Source organism: Mus caroli, unplaced genomic scaffold (genome assembly GCF_978045245.1).
Source record: "Mus caroli unplaced genomic scaffold, Mus_caroli_1 scaffold_10, whole genome shotgun sequence".
Taxonomy (NCBI): Eukaryota; Metazoa; Chordata; class Mammalia; order Rodentia; family Muridae; genus Mus; species Mus caroli.
In genome coordinates, this window is record NW_028227265.1 from 10196899 (window position 1) to 10222003 (window position 25105).

General features: G+C 46.4%; 1 protein-coding gene across 1 annotated transcript in view; it reads right to left on the reverse strand.

The window, feature by feature from the left end:
* Nucleotides 1–25105, reverse strand: part of Cdh13 (cadherin 13) — a 1034078-nt gene that overhangs the window by 77071 nt on the left and 931902 nt on the right. The window contains exons 9-10 of the mRNA XM_021169677.3: nt 12733–12915; nt 7152–7405 (exon numbers count right to left, since the gene is read on the reverse strand). Of these exons, the coding sequence (XP_021025336.1) occupies nt 7152–7405; nt 12733–12915 (437 nt within the window). The remainder of the gene's footprint in view (nt 1–7151; nt 7406–12732; nt 12916–25105) is intronic.

Below are 25105 nucleotides of genomic sequence, written 5' to 3' on the forward strand. Positions count from 1 at the left end.
CATGAGGAAGAGATTGCCCCCATGGCAGTATCAGAAGTGGAAGGACCCTGGGGTCCCGGCTATATTCTGGGGCTGCCACACCTGCCTCATCTTGTCTCGTGTGAGGAAAAAGTTCTCTTTTCAGAGCCCCCTCAATTAGAATCTTCCTGTTATATCCCAAATGTATTTCCTGCTGAGATAGCAGGTACTAGCAATGGAGTGAGGGAGTGCTTATTCAGCAGTACATGGATGATGCCTGCACATGTTTCTGCACATGGATGCCTGCTTGACACATCTGAAAGCACAGACGGCAGGTCACAAAAGGATGGGTGACATCAGCCACTTGGGGTAATCAATGAGAGAACTCTTTCCATGTGTCTCCCCCCACCCCACAATCCCTCCCGATCTGCATGGAGGTTGTTAAAAAGGATCTCCCTGGATGGGATGATTACAGAGACTTCCTTTCTCTCATTGCAGAAGTTTCCTTCACGAGCTGTCTCAATAGTCACCAGACAGAAGGAATTGGCCGTCACTCAGAGCCTGCTGCCTGTGTCAATCTGGAGCGAAGCACACCAAAGGATGGGCTTGTAAATGGGCCTCAGTGATGAAGAATGGGCCTTTTCTAGAGGATTTATAGCCCCCTGCCTTCAGGGCTACCAGCTGGGCAGAGACCAAGTGCCCGAGCTTCTGAACACCTCCTTGAAGGATCAGCATCAGAGATAAGCCCTGAAGTGCATTTAGTCACACAGGACATTACAGACAAAGGGACTAGATCAGGGGTTGCTTAGCGGTTCCCATGGATGTCGGGGGTAGCAGGAGACCCCCTCCTGGATGAGGCTGGGGTGACCGTCTAGGGCAGGTTGGACCCATGTGATGCCCTCAGGATGCCCACTGAGGAGGGCATGTCTCCTTGTTGCTGGCTTGGGGGGGGGTCAAGCATGACTGAAGTTGAGATGGATGGAGGTGCTTATTGGCGCTCACTCAGCACAGAGAGTCTTAGAGTGGATGGACAGAGAGATGAGGAAAAGAGACAGAGAAATGAAACGAGGGGGGAAGAGGGGGAGGAGCAGAAGGAAACACTACAATATCACCAGAAGGTGCCTCATTCTCATCTTGTCAAGGAGGAAGGAAGAGGAGGGAGAGGCAATGAGGGCATGATGGGTAGAGAGAAGAACGAGAACAGCTGGGGAGAAACGCCAGCTGGAAAAGTGTTTGCCATCCAAGTGTGCAGGCATGGATTTGATCCCCCAAACACACATCATAAAAGCTAGGCTTGGCGATGCATGCTTGCTATTCCAGTGCTGGAGAAGCAGAGACAGGTGGGTATCTGGGGCTTCTTGGCCAGCCAGCCTAGCCTATTTGGTGACCTCTGGGCCAGTGGGAGACTGTTTCAAGGTGGACAGCTTCTGAGGTTGATCTCTGGCCTCCCACACTTGAATGTATATACCGCTACATATGTGATCACTCACAAGGTGGGGGAAGGCAAAGAATAGAAGTGGAAAGAGGAAGGGGAACAAGAAAGGCAGAGAGGTTTGGAGTGAGACAGATGCCAGAGAGGTGGGAGTTTTTTGGGGTCGGGGTTGGGGAGAAGGGCAGAGAAGGATTGAGCTAGGAGAAGAAAGCCCAGAGAGATGGACAGAGCGAAAGTCACAGAAGTGGAGCAGGATGGACAGAGAAGCAGAGGGACGGAGACGTTATGGCCCAGCCAGTGTTAAGAGGGAAACAGAGTTCTGTGAAGGACCTTTGGGCCCTGCCAGTAGTCTAGCTGTGAATGGAGGCTGCGTGGGGCAGAAGCCTGGGTCAGCAACATTTTCTTTTGTTGTTCTCTGAGTGTCAGCTACACTCAGAGATCCTGAGATAAAATAATAGCTCCCAGAGTGAAACTCCCCCCTCTTCCCGCTCCCTAAAGAATTACTTGAGCTACAACGGTAATGAGACCAGAGGCCACTTGCAAAGTCATCATCCGTCTGAGAACTCTGCGCAGCCCTGTGAAGAGCTGTGGGAAAGTCTCCCCAGCCACGCCCACCCCTCCACACAGCCACGTCCACTCCTGCACATACAGCCTTCCTGGAGGCCTCTTTTCAGTGTGCTGGATCAAACTCCCCATCACTAAAGAGCCTTTCCTTCCCAGGGCAGCAGGTCTGCTTGCCAGTGATGTTTCATGAGTTCAGAACCAGTACCAGGAAATGGAGGAGCAGGCAGGGCCAGGAGGAGGAAGGAAGAATAAAGGGAAGGGCAGGGAGTGGAGAGGAGGGGAGATGATGGGAGAAGAGAGAAGGTCCAGCCAGTGAAGCTGAGGAAGGGATACTTGGCAGGCAATTCTGATTCCCAGTAGGGAAAGTGACCAGCTTAGCATCCCTCATCCAAGCCAGCATCCCTCATCCAAGCCAGCATCCCTCAACAAGTTCAGCATCCCTCATCCAAGCCAACATCCCTCATCCAAGCCAGTATCCCTGTCCAGTCTAGTATTGCTCAGCAAGCTAAGCATCCCTCAGCAAGTTCAGCATCACCCAGCCAGTTTAGCATCTCTTAGCCAGTTCTGCATCCCTTGATAGGCCTGTGAGCAGATGTTGGTCCTCTTGGGTGACCAGCTGTAGAGAAGTAAGGCAGCTGTGTTGTCTGAGGGTTTCTAATCATGGGGGCCATCTGCACCTCCTGAAAAAACCCAGCTCTTACTCTTGTCTCCTGAGAAGGGCCCCAGCCCTCTCTAAGTGGTACCAGCTCAAGCCTCCACAGAGGACACTGGGATCAACTGTGGTCCTGAACAATAAGGCCAGCCCATGAGCACCGTTCGTCCCCTTGCTCCTCAGGGTCACATGTCCCAGATGGCTCAGTGAGCCTCTGTTGGTACTGGCTGCACTGCTTCTGGGTAGGGTGTGGCTCTTTCTGCAGGCAGATAGAGGACTGTTTCAGGGCTGACCTCATTTCCTTGAAGATGTACAAACCTGGGTGAGGATAGAGCCAGCTAGAGAGAATAGCACCGGGGTGTGAAAAGGAGTCTGGCTTTGGTACTAGTGCCATCCCACTGGCTGCCAGGTCCCCACATTTCAGTCAGCTGGGTTAATCCATGCATTGTTTGGCATAGGTGAGTCTGAGCTGGGTCCAGGTCACTGGTGGCCTGTGGTCACAAATGGTGCTCAGACCTGCCTTTCTAGTCCACAGGATAGAGATATTTAGCAGCCCCCAAGCCCCTCAGTGGGAGCTCCTAACATTGCACTGGGGCCAAATAGGAAGCCCATGGCCTCTAGTTCTACAGCCTGGATCACGCTTTCTAGGCTCTGAAGTTTGCCTTAGTACTTAGTGGCTTGGCTATCACCAACCAGCTTTCTCTCTGTATCTCATCCTGTCTTTCACTCCATGTGCAAGGAGGGGTGTTTCCTTTGGCCTCTCTCAGTGCTTAAGCAGTATGCTTTCCTGCCCTCCATCTTGGTCCACCATAACAAATGGTGGTCACATCTCTGCTGCCCCTCCCACCTAGGTGCCCTTTGCTGGAAACTTATCCTCTCTGCTCAAGAGCAGGAGTGTGAACTGAAGTGATGGAGGACTGGGAGGGACAGTGGCTGGAGATGCCGTGTTTTCTCTGTGAAGCTCTGACATGCCAGGCCACCAGCTCATGCCACCTGGAACCTTAGGAATGCCCTGGAGCCTGCACAGCCTCCAGCTGCTTCTCCTTCTGCTCCCATAAACATGGACAGACCCACAGCAAATTAACCCTTTGCTTAAGTTAGCCCAGAACTGCATTCAATTAGAGAACCCTCTCTCCCACTGTCTGCCCTTGATGTGGGCGCTGTGGCTTTTGTTCTAGGAACCCCCACTAGTCACTCTCCATTCCATTAACCCTTTGATCCCCAGCAGGGTCAAAGCTGAGACAGCAAGGCAGAGCCCAGGGTTAGCAATGCTAGCTCCAGCTGCAGCTCATTTTATCTGCTGCCTCGGTCTCCCATTGTAGAAACACAAAAAATGGTGGTAAGCCGCCCTAAAAACAGCCTGCACAGCTTCCTGGTAGCTAAACTACAGGTTTCCTATCAAGTCCTTCAGGAATGCACTCTTTGACCATTAAATCGCCCAGCAGGGGGCAGGGGAAGAAAGGTGATCTCCCATTCTCACTGTCAGAGGAGTTGTTACTAACTTGCAAAATCCTCTAGTCCATCTAGCAAATCAGAAAGTCTGGAGGTAAAAAGAAACTTTGTGTGTGTTTGGGGGTGGCGGTGGTGGTTGTGGGGGAGGGACAATCTCTGCTTCCTCCTTGCCAGCTGGCTCTGTGGGAGACACTTCAAACTTTCTTTGCCGAGACAGGTGGTTCACTTGGGCCTGTGCAGTGATTCGTTTACAGTGTGACAGTGTCTCAGGGATCCTGTAGCTGCTGGCAGGTGATGTTGGCCATTTAATGAAATCTTACTAGGAAGAGACCTTCTACTGAATCCTGGAGCATAGCATAAAAAGGAAGCAGGACTGGCAAGATTTTAGCGGCATTTGACCCAAAGCTTCCTCCTGGAGGAACACTAGCTTTTATAGTACCAGGAGGTTCTATGTAAAGTTGACAAAGGTGGGAGAAGCAACTAGGTGTCCTGTCCAGCTGGGATGCCTATGAACCACAGCAATGACCAGCATGGCGAGCTATCCCTAAGGGTGCAGTAGTGGCACTTCTATCTTGGCTGTAACCAACAGTTGTCTGATTGGACTTAAGGCCCACTCAACAGGAGGGAAATCATATTGGGGTATTCAAATCATAGCCAGCTTCCTCGGGGATAGCAAGATCATGGATCTTAGAGGAGAACCCATGGCTAAAACTTTACTAAACCAGTATGACTCCCAACTGCTTTCTAAAATCTATGCTTATGCTCTTACTTCTCACCAAAGAGGCCTCTCTGCTGCAGACAGAGACCTTCGGTGAAAACCTCACATGGTCAAAACACAGAGAAACACCTATTGTAGGGCACCCAGCTCTAATGGATATATTCAAAACTAAAACCCTGGACCCACGGCTCAAGGAACTCCATGAAAGAGAGGATAGAAAGATGCTATGAGCCACAGGAATGGGAAGTCTGGGCTGAGAGTGTCTCCTAGAAACAACAGGGAAGCTGCACCCCTGCCACCTTGACAACATGGCTGCCCGAAGAAGACCCAAACAGTAACAACACCCACTGACACACTGACACAGAAGGGAAAAGTCTTAAGAGGTCCCATCACCAGACCAAGAATCACAGGCCACCAAGGAATGCTGGGAGAAGGAGAAACAGCATTCCCCAGGGATGGACCCCCTAACTGGTTATCCAATACCAAGTGGTCAGTCCTGAAATCATATTCATACAAGCAACACTAAATGAACCAAGTAGGTTGTATTCATGTACTTATGCATATATAGGTATAACAATAGCAAAGAAAAAGGGGCCAGGAATTCTCGAGAGAGTGGCTGGTGCCAGGTAGAGAAAGGAAAGTGGTAGATGATATAATTATATTTTAAATATAATTCAACTAAACATAAATAAAAATAAGTTAAAACAAACAAACAAACAAACAAACAAAAAACCTATGAAGGAATGAAGACAGAAATTGTTGACTACACTACTCCTGCTATTGATTATTAGAACTCCAACCCAGGGGTCCATTTCTAAGGATAGGGCAAATTCTGCTCTTTGCCTCTGAGGCCCAGAACTAATGTGCATTCAGAAGCCAAGAGAACGGACAGGGCACTGTGTCAGCCCGTTTCTGTTGCTGTCACACCGGGCAGACTTGAGCAAGTGCTCACATGTCTCGAGTGTAGATGTGTGCATGAGTCCATGCACCTGTGTAAATGCTTGTGGAAGCCAGCTTCTGTCAGTCTCTAATGATAATGATGATTGTTATTAGGGACAGGGTCTCACTCCGTAGCCTTGACTGGTCTGAAACGCGTTATGCAGACCAAGCGCTGGCCTTGAATTCACAGAGGAGACGATGCCTCTGCCTCCCCAGTGCTTGGATTAAAGCTGCGAACCACCATGCCTAGTACACAAATTATTTCCTGTCAACTTGATAGAAACTTGAGTCACCTGGGAAGAGAGGACCTCTGTGGAACGACTGCCTCCATCAGATTGGCCTGTAGGCATGTGTGTGCGTGGTTCCTTGACTAATGACTAATGTTGGAGACCCACCCACTGTAGGTAGTGCCACCCCTGGGCAGGTGGAGACCCACCCACTGTAGGTAGTGCCACCCCTGGGCAGGTGGAGACCCACCCACTGTAGGTAGTGCCACCCCAGGGCAGGTGGAGACCCACCCACTGTAGGTAGTGCCACCCCAGGGCAGGTGGAGACCCACCCACTGTAGGTAGTGCCACCCCTGGGCAGGTGGTCTTGGGTTGTATCAAAAAGTAGGCTAAGCAAGCCATGAGTAGCAAGCCAGTAGCCAGTACTCCTCCAAAGTTCCCACCTCTGCTACTGCTTGGGTCCTTATCCTGACTCCTCTCCGTGATTCGACATGACTGGAACATGTAAGATATTCCTCCCCAAGCTGCTTTTGGTTATGGTGTTTATTACTGTTTGGTTCTGGCCATAGAAAGCAAACCAGGGTACCTGGCTTCTGACTAATGCTTTGAGGCAGGGTCTCTCACTGAACCTAATGGGGCTCACTCATAAAGCCAGACTGGCCAGCCAGCAAGCTCTAGGGAATCTTTCTGTCTCTGCCTCGGCAGTGCTGGGATTGCAAGTGTGCTCCACCACACCATCCATGAGGGTTCCAGGAACACAAACTCGGATCTTGTTACTCACGGAACTGTCTTCCCATCCCTGCATTCACGATACCTCCATCTACAAATGGGACCAACCAGTGCCTTTTTTATAAGGCTGGAGTATGAAGAGATGCAGAAGCCCACACAGCATGGCTCTTCTTTAGGACCCTCCAGATGGGGCTAGGGTATTTGGAAATGTAGCCCTGAAAGGCGGTCCCTTCCTGTGTTGGAATCATGGATAAGGATATTGTCCTCTTACTGAGAGCACGTTGGCTCCATAAGGTGCAAACTTCCTTTTCCTCCCACACATCCAGATAGACAACAGGTTAACTTAACAACATTTTGCAATAGGCAAACAGTAACTGAACCCAGCGACTAAAACCAGCGACCATCAGCCAGCTTTGGCAACCAGAGAGGAAGGTGCTCTCTTGCATGCTTCTATTCGAAGGTCCCGAGGAGCTCACCTACCTGATAGTTTGATGTTGCAGGGAGTCTGGGTCTGAGGCATTCACTGTCAGCAGCACACTGCCCACAGAGATGTTCTCCTGTTTAGTCACCATCATGGGGTCCGGGTAGAAGACTGGTCCCTCGTTGACATCCAGGACTGTGATGTGGACAGTTGCCGTGGAGCTGGGGCCATAGGAGACGTCGGGTACCAGTGGGTCCTCATTCTCCACTTTGATCAGCAGGGTGTGAAAGGCAGAGATCTCATAGTCCAGAGGCTGGTGGAGCAGACAGAAGGGTGTTAGAAAGGCACACACCCTGGGCTTCATGTCTACTTTGTACTTGGTCCTTTTGGCATTGCATGAGCAGCTGTGAGCATGTGGGGAGAGATCTGGGCTTCATGGTTTAAGTCTTGTGCCATTTCAGGGGTCTTTAAGAAGAAGAATATGAGGTCTGGGAAGGTGGCTCAGTTGGGAGAGGTTTGGTTGGTGTGCACAAAGCCTTGGGTTCCATCCCTAGTCCATCACAAGACCAAGCATGGTGGGACATGAAATCCCAGTGCTTCAGAGAAACAAGAGGATCAGGATTTCATTTCAATGTGACCCAATCTAGAATCACCTGGGAAGAGAGTCTTAATTCAGAATTATCTAGATCAGGTGGGCCAATGGGCCTGCCTGTAGTCCCAGTCTTGATACTTAATTGAGGTGGGAAGACCCAGACTGAACATGGGAAGTTTGGGGGCTGGGCCCTGGACTGTGTAAGAGTGAAGCAAGCAAGCAAGCAAGGGTCCAGACATTTATCTCTCTGCTCTTTACTGTGGATGTCTTAAATCCCTACCTTGACTTCCTTTCAATTATAGACTATAACTTGAAACTATAAGCCAAAACCAAGCCAAACCAAACCAAACCAAACCAAAACCCCTTTCTCCACTAATTTGCTTCTTTTCAGGGCAATTAAAAAAAAAATCACAGCAACAGAAATGAACAAAGGTCATTGGATACCTGGTCATTGGTCAGCCTGGGCTAAAAATCTTTCTCAAACAAACAAACAAACAAACAGAAAAGGAACAGGGCACAAGCAAACATGAACTTGGTGCAACACCATTGTGTTTTGGATGGAAAAAGTAAATGAACACCCCCGCCCCCGACTCGAGCCTTAGTCACTGGCAATGCTGATGCTGTGAGGTTTCCAGACTGTAACCCATAACTCATGACTTCAACATCCCTGGGGGTTCAGTGAAGGAGAGACCCCCAAGGCCTGGGATCCACCAGAGCGTGGGATCACCCCACTTTCATTACTCGGGTAGACAGGTGGAACAGGTAGACCTAGCTTCACTCCTAAAGCTGCTGCCCTGCCTTGACTTCCTCACAAGATATGATTGCCTTGTTATATTTTGTTCCTATCCCACTAACCTGAGAATAACTCACTGCTGAATCTTCTTCCCTTTGGTTCTAAGAACAGATTTTTGCCCATGCCAAGAGATACCCTTTATCACCAACCCTGCTAAATACAATTTCAGACAAGTGCCAGGGAGCCAAGACAGTTGGGGAATAGTTACTCGTTCTAACTGGGACACTTAAGGAGACAGAAACCTCTGATTTGTTGGGCCAGACTATGTTGAGGGCATGTACAAAATAGAGGGAGGTGTGCATCCTCGTGCATTTGTGTGTATGAGAGGACTCAGGGTGGGATCCCAGAACCAGAGGGAGGGATTAGGGCCATGTCATTTCCTGTGGTGCATTCTCAGGGGAGAGAAATCAGGAGACAGATGAAGATCTTGTAAGAGGTAACCTGCAGGGATATCTGTCAGGAGTCTTCTAGGAGAGGCTGAGGCTAGCAGGTGGCCTTCCTGGAGGTGGCCCAGTGTTTTTTTCAGTGGCCTAGCATATGTGAGCTCTGAGAGGCAAGGTCTCAAGAGATGTCATCTCAGATTGTTTCTTACAGCTGATACGCTTTTTCCTATTATTATTAAATAGTCTAATGATCCCTGGGCATTAGCCCACCCTGTTGAGCAGATTTTCTTCAGATCAATGAAGATGTACCATCGTGTAGTAATGCTGTATAGACAAATTGATGATTTCATAGTTCCTGATAATGATTTCATAGAATTCCTGATTTGATTAAAATGATTTTAGGAAGAAAGTTTTAAGAGATGGTTTTAGAAAGATATAATAAAGTTAGAATCAAGAATAGAATGTGCGTCCTCCTCATAGAATAGAAAGTAAAAACTGCATAAGAAGGAATACAGTAAGCTTTTACAATTACACTAAGAAGAGAAATAGACCTGGGACAAACTGGTGATCAAGGAAAAATATTCAATCTAGGTCAGGTCCAAGGATGAAGCCGCAGGTGTGCACTATGATAAAGCAAGGTCATGTGAAACTGTTGCTTTGAGGCCACTACTTTTAACATCCTTCTGTAACTCCCCTTTTGTGTAACATTTTATCTATGAGGTAATTTTCTAAAGAACTTTTGTCTAAGAAGGTCTAAGGCCAGAGAAAAGGAAGAAAGTGTATGTAGCATCTGGGGCTCTGCCTGCCTATACATACATGTGTACATATATGTGTATGTATGTAAGTATGCATAAACACTTGTGGAGTTAATGAGGCGCAGGTAGCCAGGCTCGACAAGAATGTATGTGTGTGTATGAGTGTGTATGTATTTGTGAATACTGCCTGTGTAAAAGACTTTATTTTCTTTGCTTTTTCTCTCTGGTTCATGAAGAATTAAAGAGTTCCAAGCCTCTCTCTCAACTGGGCAGCAAAAGGGAAAAGAAACCAGCGCTTATTAGGACAAAATAGTAAGAGAGAGTCACAGAGAAAGAAACCAGGGCAAGGCAGGGATCATCAGTCTTTGACTTTTGTCCGATGCTGTATCTACCCACTCAGCACCACTTAACCCTAAAGGTCAGGGCAGGCTCCTGGCAGATGTCAGAGAGGAGTCCTGGTGATGGTCCAGTATTGACAGTGAAGCACAGGTCAGAGGTCTGGAGCCAGACCACCGACTCATTGCAATGAACATTTGCTAATCAAGACGTGTGGACAAAGATATACACTACGGGACACACTGTGACACACTACAGTTTCCATGATGAGGTTTAAAAAAATTTTTTTTAATGTTTTGGGGGTAGGGAGGTTGCAAGGGTGGAGGGCACCCTTATATGAAGGTGGGATTGGGTGATGATGTGAAATTCACAAAGAAGCAATAAAAAGTTGAAAAAAATGTATCCTTTGAGATGAAATAAACAATTTCCTCATCTAGGTGGCTTCTGGTCATGGCATTTATTTCCCTCCGGTCTGGGCAGACACATGTTGGGGACCACCAAGTCCCACCCCAGGATACATGATTAGAGATAAGTATCTAGTCAAGTTTATCCATGAAGCTGTAGGCTGACAAGTTACCAGCATCCTCTGTAGACCCAGAGGATGGCCAGGGTGATGCTATATCATGCCTTTACCCTTTTGAAAGCAGTAGCCTTCGATGGCCAGTGACAGGTTCCCCTGACAGCTCTGTCACTGTATTATTACGGAGGAAGAACTGGGGTGTCCAAGAGGTGGGGAAGGGTAGGAACTTAGGCTCTGTGTCTTCTAGAAATCAGGTATGTCTGTGATCTGCCATGCTCAATGGCTCTGGTACTGATATGATGCAGTTGCTGACGGAATTCTGTACTGGGTCATTTTTTATTGTCCATTTTACACAACACAGAAGTCTCCAGAGAAGAAGAGAAACTCTGTTGAATAATTGTCTGATTCAGAGAGATGAGAGAGAGAGAGAGAGAGAGAGAGAGAGAGAGAGAGAGAGAGATCCTGCTCCGATTTCTGTCAGTGATAGCCTGTGACTTGGAAGGATAATTTGCCACAAGTCCTTTCTTCCCCCAAGCTACTTTGGGCCAGTGTCTCACCACAGTAACAGAAGGCAGACCAGCACAGACTCTGGGGTAGGCAGGATAACATTCCCATAGTTCTCAGTTCTAAGAGTCTAAGGCAAAAATGACTTTGTAGACTTGGTTAAATGAGAGACTTCGAGATGAGAGATTATCTCGGACTACTCAGTGGACGTGATGGGATCACACGGCTCTGTGGAAGAGCAATTGAGCAGAAGATGTGGTTGGCAGGATGACAGATATCAAGGAGCAGCAACTGAGAGGCTGTGTCTGATCTGAAGACATTAGAAGGGCCATGAGGCTCGGGCCATGTTGGCCTCTAGAAGCTGGGATAAGAGGTGGAGTCTCCTTTTGAGGCCCAGGGTTTGCCAGTCCTGACGGCACTTTCAGTTTTGCTCACGGAGGCCCTTGATGGACTTTCAATTATCAAGCCGCACTCATCTTTGTAGATAGTCTCCTAGTGTAGAGTCCTCTGAGCAATTGTATCATATCAATACCAGAGCCAGGGGTCACGGCAGATCACAAAGGTCACACACAAAATGTATGCTCACTTGCCGTACCAAACGGATACAGACTGGAAGTAGCTGGTTCTGTTGAACATTTTACATATTTGTTCATGAAGTCCTCACAGTGCTATGGGTTGGGCAATGCTCCTCCCCCATTCACATCCCGAAGTCACAGGCTCCTATGTGAGAGTGTTAGCCCAAGTAGGGGTCATTAGGAGGTAAGCTGGTCAGTCAGGGGACATAGCCTCTGTGAATGGGGGAGCTGGCTCCCCCTTTCCAAGGCACAGAGAAGGAATAAGGAGGTATCATTTATACAGATGTAGATGTCCTCTTGCATTTTCTGGGTGCTGAGGTCATGGATTTCCAGCCTACCGAACCTCAAGTGACAAATGTGCCTTGCTAATCAGCCATCATGGTGGCGGTCAGTGTGAACTGTCAACTTGACAGAACCTATAATTATTCCAGAGGCGGGGCTCTGGGCATGCCTGTGGGGGATAATCTTGATTACGTTATTTGACCTGGGAGGTCTTCTTCATTGTGGGTGGGGCCATTCCCTAGGCAGGGGTTTCAGACGGTGCCAACTACAGAAAGGGGGCTGGACATCATGGGTACATTTATTCCTTGCACTCTAGTTCCTTACTATAGATGTGGTATCATCAGTTGTCTAAAGCCCCTGCTGCTGTGATGTCCACCCCCCTCCACCCCCAATAATGGACAAAGTTAAACCTTCTTCTCTTAAGTGGCTCTTGTCATAGTTTTATGTATGTATGTATGTATGTATGTATCTATGTATGTATGTATGTATGTATCTATCTATCTATTTTTCAATAACAGTCTCAGAAAGAAACTAAGGCAGCGTCCAAACCATGACCCCTCACCACAGCAAGCAGAAGGGACCCAGCATCCTTAATTAGATGCTACATTAATTGTGGCTTCTCATACATAAGTAAACTGAGGCACAGAAAAGGTGGGCAGGCGCTCTGTCTAGGGACTTGAGATCAAGGTTCCTACTCTGCCCTCTCTTATTGTCCTTCCCTGTCATAGAAACAAACAGGGCCATCTACCAGAATGGAATCAGGGAAGTCTCTAAGCCTCCAACGTTCCTCTCTGGGCTTCCAGGGGGAAATGGCAGAATCTAGCCATGACAGTTTCAACTCTTTCATGGGGCTCTAAGTGTTCATGGGAGGACAGAGACACCTCCGAGGGGCACCCTTACCTTGACCACAGAGAGCATGCCCTCATTGGTCTGTGGGTTGGTGTGGATCTCGAAGCTCTGCCCAGGATTTCCATTGATGATGGTGTATGCGGCCCTCCAGGCTCCTGTGGCGGGGTCGTCTTTGTCTTCCACTGTCAAGTTGACAATGACCCCCACAGCTCCCTCCTCCACTGTGGCTTGAAACTGTAGACAAAGCAGGTGGCCATAGTCAGTGTACTGAAATGTATCTAGCAGACGCCGAGAACAGAGCTTACCTGGGTACACTACATAAAGAATGCTACACATATCATTTCATTTAATAACAAATAACACAGGAATGATGGTCAAGAAGAAGCTATGTTCCACAAATCAGCTTTCCCCTGGGCTCAGGCAAGGCTGTGGGACAAACTTAGCTCACGCAGGACACCGGGGATGGATGCTGCCAGGTTAAGGAGGAGGTTGTGAAAACTGCCCTCTTTCCAGTTCCTTCTCCTTCGGCCTGGTTGAAAGCACACAGTCAAGAGACCCCAGGGAGGGTAGAGTCACAGGATGAGGAAACTTGGGCCTTCAGTCTCTCATGGAGGGGGTCAGCTAAGAGCCAGGAGCACTGTTTTTCTGAATTACTGTTGGATAGGAAGTGAGCTTCCATGGAGTGTGAGCCATTGCATACATCGTTTGCATGATTTACTATTAAGTGTGTATGTGTGTCTGTGGTGAATATTGAGATGGGTGTAGCCATGTATGTTGAGGTAAGGGCAGCCTTAGCTGCATTCCTCGGTGCCTTTGAGGCAGTGTCTCTCATTGGTTTGTGCTAGACTGGCAGACCAGGGTGCTTGAGGGACCCTCCTGTCTCAGCTTCCCCGTTGCTGGGATTATAAGTACATGGCTGTCTTTTTAAATGAGGGTTTATAAGGATCCAATTTATAGTCTCAAGCTAGGGCTACAGTACCTTACTGAGTGAGCTAGCTCTCCAGCCCTTATGTGTGTTGTTATTGCTGCTTTGCCTACCTCGAACTCACGATGACCTGATCGGCGGATGGCAGGACTTAAGTAGAGGGCCTGAGGTTGGACCCATAATATTTGCCTCCCATCCTGTCCTACCACACCCTGCCCTATTCTCTAATGAGGAGAATCAATCCTGCCCTGCCTAGTTTCTCTTCCATAGCCCACAAGACTAAAAGACTATTTTGCTAAGAAACAGAGATGTTTGCAGCTGGGAGCCTTGGTTTTAATTGTACCACATCTCAAACACTTGTTGTATGTGGGTGTGGTGGGAATCAATCAATCCATGAAAAATGAGCATTCCCACCGACAGAGAATCTCCTGAGCCATCAGGAGCACATTTCCTTTGAGCGGGGAAACGTGAAGTATTGTTTTGGCGTTTTACCTCTGACACACTCAGGTGGACAGTAATCTCTTTGCAAATATTTCATGAACAGGCACGGCCAAGGAGCTGACAAGATGAGGAAACATCCAGGAATTTCAATTAGTAGCAGTGAGAATCCAGACACGGTACGGTGATGTCAAAAAGGGCCTTGTGTTCAAAGAGGAGTAATTTGAGAGATGAGGTTTTGCAAACAGCCACTGATTCATTGACTTTTAAATCATTAATCACGAGCCTCCATATTGAGGCTTGGTTTCGGGGGGTGGGGGTGGGGGGGAGAGGGGGGCAGGGAGGAAAACTAATCTGTCTGCATCATCTGCGCAAACCTGGGCAGCTCATACGATTCTGAGGATGTATACCAGCGTGGAAGTTGGCTGCTGGAGGAGGACCACGGGGGATGCTGTCACGTAGAAATGGCTCTAGTGGTAACTACTTTGACCGCCATTCCTCTGCTTCCTGTTTACGGAAAAGTTGCTACTGTCCTTTTGTCCTTCCATTCCCAAAAGGAGACAAACAAAACCCAAAACTAAAGCGAAACAAACAAACAAACAAAAAAACAGACAGACAAACGGAAAAAGCCAGAAACCAAAACCAAAACCAGCTACAGCATTCCTGAGCCAGAAACCACGTTTGTGACTCTGACTCCTACCCGCATGCTAGAGTTCCCTATGAGGTTTAATGGTAATTCCTGGGTCCTATGCCATTTCAGTTGGTTAGGGTTAGACTAAAGACTCAAGAGGAAGCTCAGATAATTCTAATGTACAGAGTAGGGTGAGAGGCATGAAGGGCTCAAGTCTGGGTGTGTCACCGTCGGCCCTTGTGGATGGAGGAGGCAGCTGGTCTTGGTGTTTAGGGATGCCTTCAGCGACTCTGGGCTCAGTGGGGATGAGCGATGTCATCAACAACTTCTGTCTGCCGTGTGTTCAGGATGGGCCCTGGTAACACCAGGCCTCCCTAACCCCTTCAGATTGCAGATGAAGATGAAGGAGAGAAGAAAGTAAAGGCAGGATTCCTTCCCAAGCCCTACTGTCAGTCAAGGACCACACCTTCTTATCTTGAGTTTTAGTAAGCTTTGGTTTCAATCAGTCTGCTGCGGAGGCCATGTAGGACCCACCACTCAGCTTACTCCTCTGGTAAATCTATAGCTGGACATCTGAGCCCTGTGCCTCCTCATAGCTGTGGTCCTTGCTGTTCTCATGATGCGGGCTCTTTAGGAAACTGAATGTGTTATGGCCTGAACTCTCCAGGTTGGAGAGATGGACAGGGTGTTACGTCTAACACATAATCGAGAGGATGCCCAGGCAGAGCAGATGAGTGTCTCATGGTCAAGAGGACATCACTATACAAATAATGGCTTGAGGTGGCTGGAGGCTTTGGCACCAGCTCCTTACACGATGCTCAGGGCATGGAAGGGACTCAGGAGCCGCTTGTCAAATAAACGAATGGTCTTAAATACAGGAGGTGGGAGCAGAAGTGAGGGGTGAGAGAGAATGCGGAAAAGTTAAACCACTGAGGGACTGAGAGGGACTGAGGGGCAGAGTCATCAGCTGACACCTGATGTTCTGCTTGCCTGCATAATGTGGAAGGCAGAGTCAGACTGATCTCTCATTCCTTGGTGGCTTTTGTGATGGCCAATTGTGGTTGCAGCTTGACTACACCTGGGATCAACTAAAATCATGCCCATGAGGGGCTTTTTAAAAAATATTTATTTATTTTATGTGAGTATACTGTAGCTGTCTTCAGACACATCAGAGGAGGGCATCGGACCCCATTACAGATGGTTGTGAGCCACCATGTGGTTGCTGGGATTTGAACTCAGGGCCCTTGGAAGAGCAGTCAGTGCTCTTAACCACTGAGCCACCTCCCCAGTCCATGAGGGACTTTCTTAACCATACTACCTGAAACAGGAGGACACAGCCTACATGGGTGACACTTCTTGGTGGTGGCTGACATAAAAGGACATGGAAGGAGGAGGTGGCTTTTTGCCTGTTTGCCCTCTTTCTTGCTGGTGAGTTCCTCTATCCTGTTGCTGAGGCAGGCCTTCTCAGCGATTAAAACAGCCTCTCTTGGATTCTAATGTAGACTGAAGATCAGCTCTCTGGGAGTCCTCCATGATTCGAGGGCTAGGCTGGGGTTCCTGAGATATCCAGCCTCCTGGACTGAACAACAAGATTCTTCACCTTTTTGCAGGGAGACGGCCATTGTTGGGCCACCTGGACCATATGCAAGCTAAAAACTCTTTTAGTATATATTATATCTATTAAATGACTTATAGCCATGCTATCAGTTCTGGTCTGAATTTGCAGGCAAATCTGAGCAAGGCAACCCAGACCTAGAAAGACAAACATGGCATGTGCTCACGTAGAAGTGGATATTAGCTGTTAAGTAAAGGATAATCATGTTACAATTCACAGCTAAGTAACAAGGAGGGCTTGAGGATAGGGAGAATGCATGGATTTCCCTGGGGAGGGGAATTAGAATAGACTCTGTCAGTAGACCAGGGAGGTATGTGTGTGTATGTGTGTGTGTATGTGTGTGTGTGTTTGTGTGTGCACGTGTGTGTGTGTGAGTGCTTGTGCGTGCATGCACATGGGGACAGGAGAGATCAGGTGGGGAAGGGAGGAATTGGGGGGAGAGAATATTGAAAGAGGTGACTGGAACAGGGGTCATTTAGAGAGCAATGTGGAAATCTAGTGCAGTGGAAACTTCCTGGAACCTATGAGGGTGGCTCTAGGGTCACCTGGAGGGTGACTCCTAGTAATGATGGACACATGAGCCCAAACCTGCCATCTTCTGTAACTAGTGGTGGGACTGGGACACCAACTCAACAACAAACCTCCCTGTCTTTCCTGCCTGCAGGATGTGCTGGGGCAAGTGTGGCTCAGAGCTTGTGGGTGTGGTCAACCAAGGACAGGTCTAACTTGAGGCCCAAGTCACAAGAGGGAGCCCATATCTGACCCTGCCTGGATGGCCAGGAACTGGAAGCCAGATGGCCCAGAGACCAAGATTAGAATCAAACACGACTGATTTTTTTTAAAAAGTTGGCGAAATGATTCCTAAAGATAGTCTGTTTTACTCATAGATTGGCATCTAGACCAATCATCATCAGAGAGTGCTAATCCAGCAACTGATGGGAGCAGATGCAGAGACCCACAGCCAAACATTAGTCACAGCTTGGAGAGAAAGTAGAAGAGTAGGCTGGCAAGATGGCTCAGTGGGTAAGAGTGCTGACTGCTCTTCCGAAGGTCCTGAGTTCAAATCCCAGCAACCACATGGTGGCTCACAACCACCTGTAATGAGATCTGATGCCCTCTTCTGGAGTGTCTGAAAAAAGCTACAGTGTACTTATGTATAATAATAAATAAATCTTTGGGCTGGAATGAGCAGGAATCACAGACGTAGGATACCAGAAGAGCATGACCCAAAGAATTAACTAAGCAAGACTCACATTGGCTCACAGACACAGAAGTGGCAGCCACAGAGCCGACATAGGTCTGTGCTAGGTCCTCTGAATACATGCTGTGGTTTTTGTAGGATCCCTAACAGTGGGAGTAAGGGTCTCTGACTCTTTTGCCTGGTCTTGGGACCCTTTCCCTCATATTGGGTTGCTTCATCCAGCCTTCATATGAGGGCTTACGCCTAGTCTTACCACATCTTGTTATGCTGTGCAGTTGATACCACTGGGAGGCCTGCTCTTTCCTTAAGGAAAATGGAGGAGAGGGGAGGTGGGGGGAGGAATGAGAGGAGTGGAAGGAGGGGGCTGTGATCAGGATGTATTGTATGAGAGAATAATAAATGAGAGAGATATTGATTCTTTTTTTTTTTAGGTTTTTTTTTGAGACAGGGTTTCTCTGTGTAGCCCCGGCTGTCCTGGAACTCACTCTGTAGACCAGACTGGCCTCAAACTCAGAAATCTGCCTGCCTCTGCCTCCCGAGTGCTGGGATTAAAGGCTTGTGCCATCACGCCTGGCTGAGATATTGATTCTTAAGTTTTGCCTTCATTGAGCTCTCCATAATTTTATGGCCTTTAAAAATTACATTCTATGGTATGAGGAAATGAATTACAGTTTTCCTTGATTCTCAATGCCCCCTTCCCATCTCAGGGCCTATCATTAAAATACAGTGGTAGCTGGTGGAAGGACAAGAATCTGCTGCTCAGAACAAAACACAGTGAGTAGCATATGGTCAGGTTTGAAGATCTGATGGATGGACCAATGAGTTTATGTATGATAAAGTCATACATAAGCCACCAGTGTGTGAGTCAAGACTGCATCTTCTCTCACAATGGAGAGGTTTCCATGCCTGTTGTACCTACTGAAGGGGCTGCCATAGGACACCATATTAATGTGTGCAATCCATATGAAATGGGGGAGAGAGGTGTCCTAGAAATTCCCACGAGCACATTCTGTGGACCTCACATGTTCTGTTTTGTCTTTTTGTTTTGTTTTGTTTTGTTTTGTTTTGTTTTGTTTTGTTCTGAGACAGGGTTTCCATGTGTAGCTTTGGCTGTCCTAAAACTCTCTTTATAGACCAAGCTAACCTGAACTCAGAGAAATCCACCTGCCATCCAAGTGCTGGAGATAAAGGTGTGTGCCAACACTGTTGGCCTCACATGTTCTTAGAGATAGCTACATTTACCCATCATCTGCCCATGTACCTATGTATCCATGCATCTGTCCATCTATCCATTTTCCATCCATCATCCATCCATGCATCCATCCACCCACTCACCCATCCATCATCCATCCACTTATGAATCCATCCATGTATTCATCCATGTACCCATGCATCCATTTATCCATCCATCCATCTGTCCATCCATCCATCAATGTATAAATGCATCCATTTATCCATCCATCAACCATCCATCCATCCATCCATCCATCCATCCATCCATTCATCCCTCTGTCCTTCCATTCATCTTCCGTCCATCTTTTGTCCAACTACTCAACTTCCATCTATATATTTAGTAATTCAACTGTCCGTTTCTCCAACTACCCATCTGTCCATCTTTTATTTATCCTTCATTCAACAATTCACCCTCTACCTTTATTCATCCATCCATCTATCCAGAGACTAACAAGCAAAGCAGATATAGTGTATTTTATAGTGGATTTATAGAACAGAAAGAGAAGCAGATAGAAAAGAAATGTATAACTACAAAAAGATGTTCACTGCTTCAAGAAAAGGGGCATAGTTCTAGGAGAGCCTGCAGCATTGTGCTGGTGGGGGTGGGTACCCATACCAGTTTGAGGAAGCGCATCGGGGAAGAACTCCCCAGAAAGTGAAAGAAGAGAAACCTGAACGAGGTAAAGAGAGCAAAAGCATTCACTCCTGGCACCAGAAAGAGCAGAGGTTAAGACCAGGCCTCCAGAGAGGCTGAGAGGCCGGAGGAAGGAAGGAGGGTGTGGGCGGAACACAGGGGCTCCATTGAGAATCACTTCACAATGGGCCGCGACAGAGCATTGTGGGCAGAGTTCGATGGTATGGGGTGTTGGGAGCTACTGGAATGCATTTAGATTTGCCTAGAAGCAGTCAAGAAACTGGGTTATGTTCAAATACTCCTGTGAGAATTCTGAAAAAAAAATCTTTAAATATATAAAAAAACATTTCAACACAGTTATTATACTCTTTGTTAAGACTATTATCTGATTCTTGCATAACCGTGAAGCCAGTTTCCTCAAGCATCCATTTAGAAACTCATTACTGCTTAATTAAATACTCATTCTATTAATTCCATTCAATGTTTTAACCCCATTATGTAATTCAAGAATGGGAAAATTAAATAGATTAAAATGAAATAGTACCATTTTACATTTCTATAGCCATGTTCACTTTTGTGATTTAAAAACAATAGATAGGCATTAATTTACCAAAGCAGAGCTGCAGTAGTTATGGATTGTAACATCACTTCTTTTAATTAGAAAAAATAGATAAAGTTATTTTTCTGTTAAACTGTGTAGCAAATCAAACACCAGATGTAAAACACAGTTTTGCATAACTGGGGTGGGCCAGTGGCTCAGTGGTTTGGGACGATGCCTGGAAGTCTGTAAGCTCATTTAGTTCTGAACTGTTTTACCCTCTTTCTTTGGAAAGTGGGTGAGTTTTGCAATGACCATCAAAATGAGGTTGAATTGGCCACAGAGATCCTCATCAGCAAGATGGGGGGGGGCTTGGGTTATTTTAATTTTAATTTATTCTTGTGTGTGAATACATGTGCACATGAGTGTGGAGGGCAGAAGCCAATGTCAGGTGTTGTGGTGGTTTGAATGAAAATGTCCCCATATGCACATAAGGGGTGGCACCATTAGGGGGTGTGGCCTTGTTGAAGTAGGTGTGGCCTTGTTGGAGGAAGTGTGTCACTGTAGGGGTGGGCTTTGAGGTTTCAGATGCTTAAGCCAGATTCAGTCTGTCTGTCTGACTGTCTCTGTCTCTGTCTCTCTCTCTTCCTGCTGCCATCTGATCTGGACGTAGAACTCTCAGCTGCCTCTCTGCACCGTGCCTGCCTGGATGCTGCCATGCCTCCCATCATGATGATAACGAACTAAATCTCTGAACTGTAAGCCAGCCCCAGTGAAATGTTTATCCTTTGTAAGAGTTACCGTGGTCACCGTGTCTCTTCACAGCAATAGAAACCCTGACTAAGACGGGTGTCTTCCTCAATAGCTTTCCACTGAACCTAGAGCTCCTTTCTTCTTCCCAGGCTTCTTCCCAGGGACTTGAATTTAATACACACAGAATGGCTGCCTCCTCCCATAGAATGGTCAGTCTGCATGTTAGCCTGGAGAGCAATGCCCGGCTCACTTCCCGCCTGGACAGCTGCAGGTCAGCAGGAAGCAAGAGCAGAGGCGGCTCAGGGTCTTGCCTGACCCTACAGAGAACGGACCGTTTAGAGTGCTGAAGTTGAACTTGGAAAGCTGCCACTCGCTCATTTGAGCCTTGGCTTTGCAAAATTAAAAGATGAAGTATCAGGAATTGCTCTAATCCTTATTTATTTCCGAGGATAAAGAGGCAAGGTAAAGTCTGTGAGAAATCTAACTAGCAAACATGTTCATGACTTTGTGTTTACAAAAAGGATATGGCTTCCTGGAAGAACCTAATCTCTAGCTCAGAGTTGAATGGGTAAAGACTGTGATTATTATAAATATGATAGAGTGCACTGAACGAGCCTGGCATGTCGCTCAGCATATATAGTAACGGGTGTGAGTTTGAGATGTCAACTTGCCACGCCCTGGAACCACCTGAAAAGAGAGTTCTAACTGAAGAATTATCTAGGTTAGGTTGGCAAGCGGTCATGGATGAAGGGTATTGTCTTGATTATTAATTGATGTGGGAGAACCCACCCTGAATGTGAGTGTCATCTGGGCCTTGGACTATCTAAGACTGAAAGAAGCCAGCTGAGCATGCGCAGGCACCAGTTGAGCATGCGCAGACCATCAGCAGCATGGGTATACACACTATTCTGAATGCTTGCTTGTGAACACAATACCTTAAGCTCCTGCCTTGACTTCCCCACAACAGAGGACTGTAACCTGGAATAATAGGCCAAATAAATGTCTTTTCTTCCCTAAGCTGCTTTTATCAGAGCATCTGTCACAGGAATAGACACTAGGATGGGGGATTAGAATTTGTTAGCATTGATAGATAACAAGGGCAGAGTATGCTATGTAACATATAAATTCTTCATAATAAATTGGACAGAGTGGTTCAGCCCTACTGTGACACTTCATTCTTCCCGTAGTCTACTTTATAATGAGGTTACATGCATATGCATTTTGTTTCTCTGTGTGTGTGTGGACAAAGCTTTGTTCTTAGTGATGTTTATCCAACACTCATAGACATGCTAATCCTTGCTGGATTCTAACAACAGACCCTCCATTGCCTGGGGCTAATGATGATGACCTACATTGTGAGCTACCTGGATTTCTTCTGCCTGTAATCAGCAGCCAATGCAGGATGGTGAGATGCAAGGATTCATCTTTATAAGTATCCACAGACTGTCCATGGCATGCTGAGGGTTCTGCCAGAAACACTGCAGTAAATGAGTGGGACCGTGTCCCTGGGCACCACTTGCTTCATATATTTCACACACAAGGCTATTTGCTATCTATAAATTCTGAAAAAAACTGTTCTCTGCTGTCATAACTGTGGACAATTCTTATTCTAGATGTGTTTTATGTTGTATCTAATGATCATTTCGGTAAACACTGGGTCATTTATGTATTACATGTGAAAAATAATGAATCTTGACCCCTAACTCATATTATAGACAAAAGACAAATTAAAACTATGCTTCTTCTCATAAATAGCTATTATATAAAACAGAACATATAGTTATATGCATATTTTTCTAAATAAAGGCCATTTTATCTTTCAACACCCTTCGGCTTTCCCTCAGAAATGATTGACAATACATCAGAAAATATTGTGGGAGGGCTGGAAAGACAGCTGATCAGTAAAGTGACTGTCACACAAGCATGAAAATCTGAGTCAGATCACCAGCACACATGTAAAAAAGCTTGGTGGTATGTGTCTGTAATCTTAGCATGTGTGTGCATGTGTATGTATGTATGTGTGTGTGCATGTGAATATGTGTATGTATGTATGTATGTTTGTATGTGTGTGTATGAGTGTGTATATATGTGTTGTATGTATATATGTGTGTATGTGTGTGTGTGAGTGTGTATGTGTGTGTATTGTGACAGAATGATCTTTGGGTTTTAGTAAGAGACTAAAATGTGTATATGTGTTTATGTATGTGTGTGTGCATGTGTGTATGTTTGTGTGTATACATGTGTATATATGTGTGTATATGTGTGTATGTGCATGTGCGTATGTGTATAGGTGCATATGTGTATGTACATGTGTGTTTGTGCATGTGTCTACATGTGTATGTGCATATGTATATGTGTTTATGTATGTTTGTATGAGTGTATGTATGTGTATATGTGTGTATATATATATGTTGTATGTATGATATGTGTGTGCATGAGTGTGTGGGCATATGTGTGTGTTTTATGACAGAATAATCTCTGGGCTTTAGTAAGAGACTCTATCGAAAAACAAAAAAAGCAAGCACCTGCATGTACAAGTACCCGCCGCCACCATGTGCATGCACCCATATACACGCATGAATTATAACTTAGAGAAATACACGTTTTTGAGCATCTGAGCCCGGTCTGGCCATTTTCCCTCCATTTGCACTGACTTATTATCAGAGAAATCCATTATGCACAGGGAAGCCAGTGAATGGAGAGAGATACTGAGAGAAAAACTAGATGGGCTTTTGTTCCAAGACAGCTTAGGAAATGTTCTGTTCCTGGCTGGCCTCCAAGCCCTGCTCCCCTTCCTATGAGCTGTTTCTGTGGCCATCATCAGTGTTGTCTTCACCTCAGCCTCCTCCTGTGGACTTCTCTGCCCTTAACAATGTGGGCACCGCCTGGTAGATGTTCACAGGACTCACTGGGTAAAGTACACCTGACGGTGGCTTGAGTCCCACAGATGTTTTCTCTTTTATCCTTGGAATCTTATTAAAGGTCATTTTCACTTTCTAAAAGGCAGACAGAATAATGAATGCCAAGAGCCTGCCTCCCGGGTCAGTGACTAACTCATGCCTGGTAGATCATCCATGTGACCGCGCCTCCCTGCTGCACCCGCATCTCTGAAAGATGAATTTTTCTGAAGGAAACACAATTAAAATCCTTTCATGATTTCCACGAGACACTAAATTCTACCAGTAATTATTCTGGTTCTCTCCTGTACCAGTGCTTCTATGCAAGATTTAAAACACACACACACACACACACACACACACACACACACACACCTTAAAATGCCACAGAGGGTGTGTGGACATTGCAGGACAACCTTCTGGAGTCCATTCTCTCCTTCTACCATGAAAGACCTCATGTGGAACTCAGGCCATCAGTTTTAGTGGCAGGCACCTTTACCACTGAAGTGGTCATCTTGCTGCCCCTGTAACCTAGCTTATATATGTGCATATTGAGGGATATATGAACATTTTTTTGGGTGCAAAGCAGTTATGAGCAGAAGAAGCTAAAGAAGCTACGGTCTATGGGATTTTACCTCTGCCATCCTGCAGACACAAACTGACAGGACTGGAAAAAACTAGGTTTTATTTTGTTTTTTGTTTTTTTGGTTAGCGAAATCTCAAATAACAGTTTTTCCCCCTTTACAAAACAAGATGAACACAGCATCAGAAGACCAACAGGAAACCTAAGCAGTTGGGCCGTGATTTTAAGTCGTGTTCAGAGGAGCCAAGGACGCTTGAGAGGTAGACCAGATATCCCACCTGCACAGCCAGGGTTTCCCTCTAAGTAACAACTGTGGAAACTGCCCCTGGAGCCATTAATTATGCTTTGTTTGTCACAGCTCCTGCCTAAGATCTTTCTTGGAAAAAAATTGTTGCTAAAAAAGAAATCTGAAGATCAGTGCCTCGGGCAGCAAATATTAAACAGCAAACAGTGGAAGAAAAATAAAATTAGAAAAAGGATCACAGAGCAAATACACCCTGTTCTTTCTGCTCCTCCCATCTAAAGACTACACTGGGCATCCTGTTTCCAGGGATATGAGCACCTCTTTTGGTTAAGGTATTGGTGGCGGGGGGGGGGGGGGGATCTGGAGTAGGTAGAAGGGGGCATGGAAATCTTTGAATACAATATTCATATATGGAATTCTCAATAATTTAAGTTTAATTTATTTAAATTAAAAAGTTAAATGACTCTGGAGAGATGGCTCAGTAGTTAAATACTGGCTGCTCTTGCAGGGAGCCTAGTGCCCACATGCTGGCCCACAAACATCTGTAATTCCAGGTTCAGGGGATCAGATGCCCTCTTCTGGCCTCTGTAGGTACTGCATGTACATGGTTCGCAGACATTAAACAAAACACCCAGCACACATAAAAATAAGTAAAACTTAAGAAGTAAATGAAAGGAAATATACAAACAAATTTGTTCTTTTAACAAGATAAAAGAAATTGAAAAGAAATTA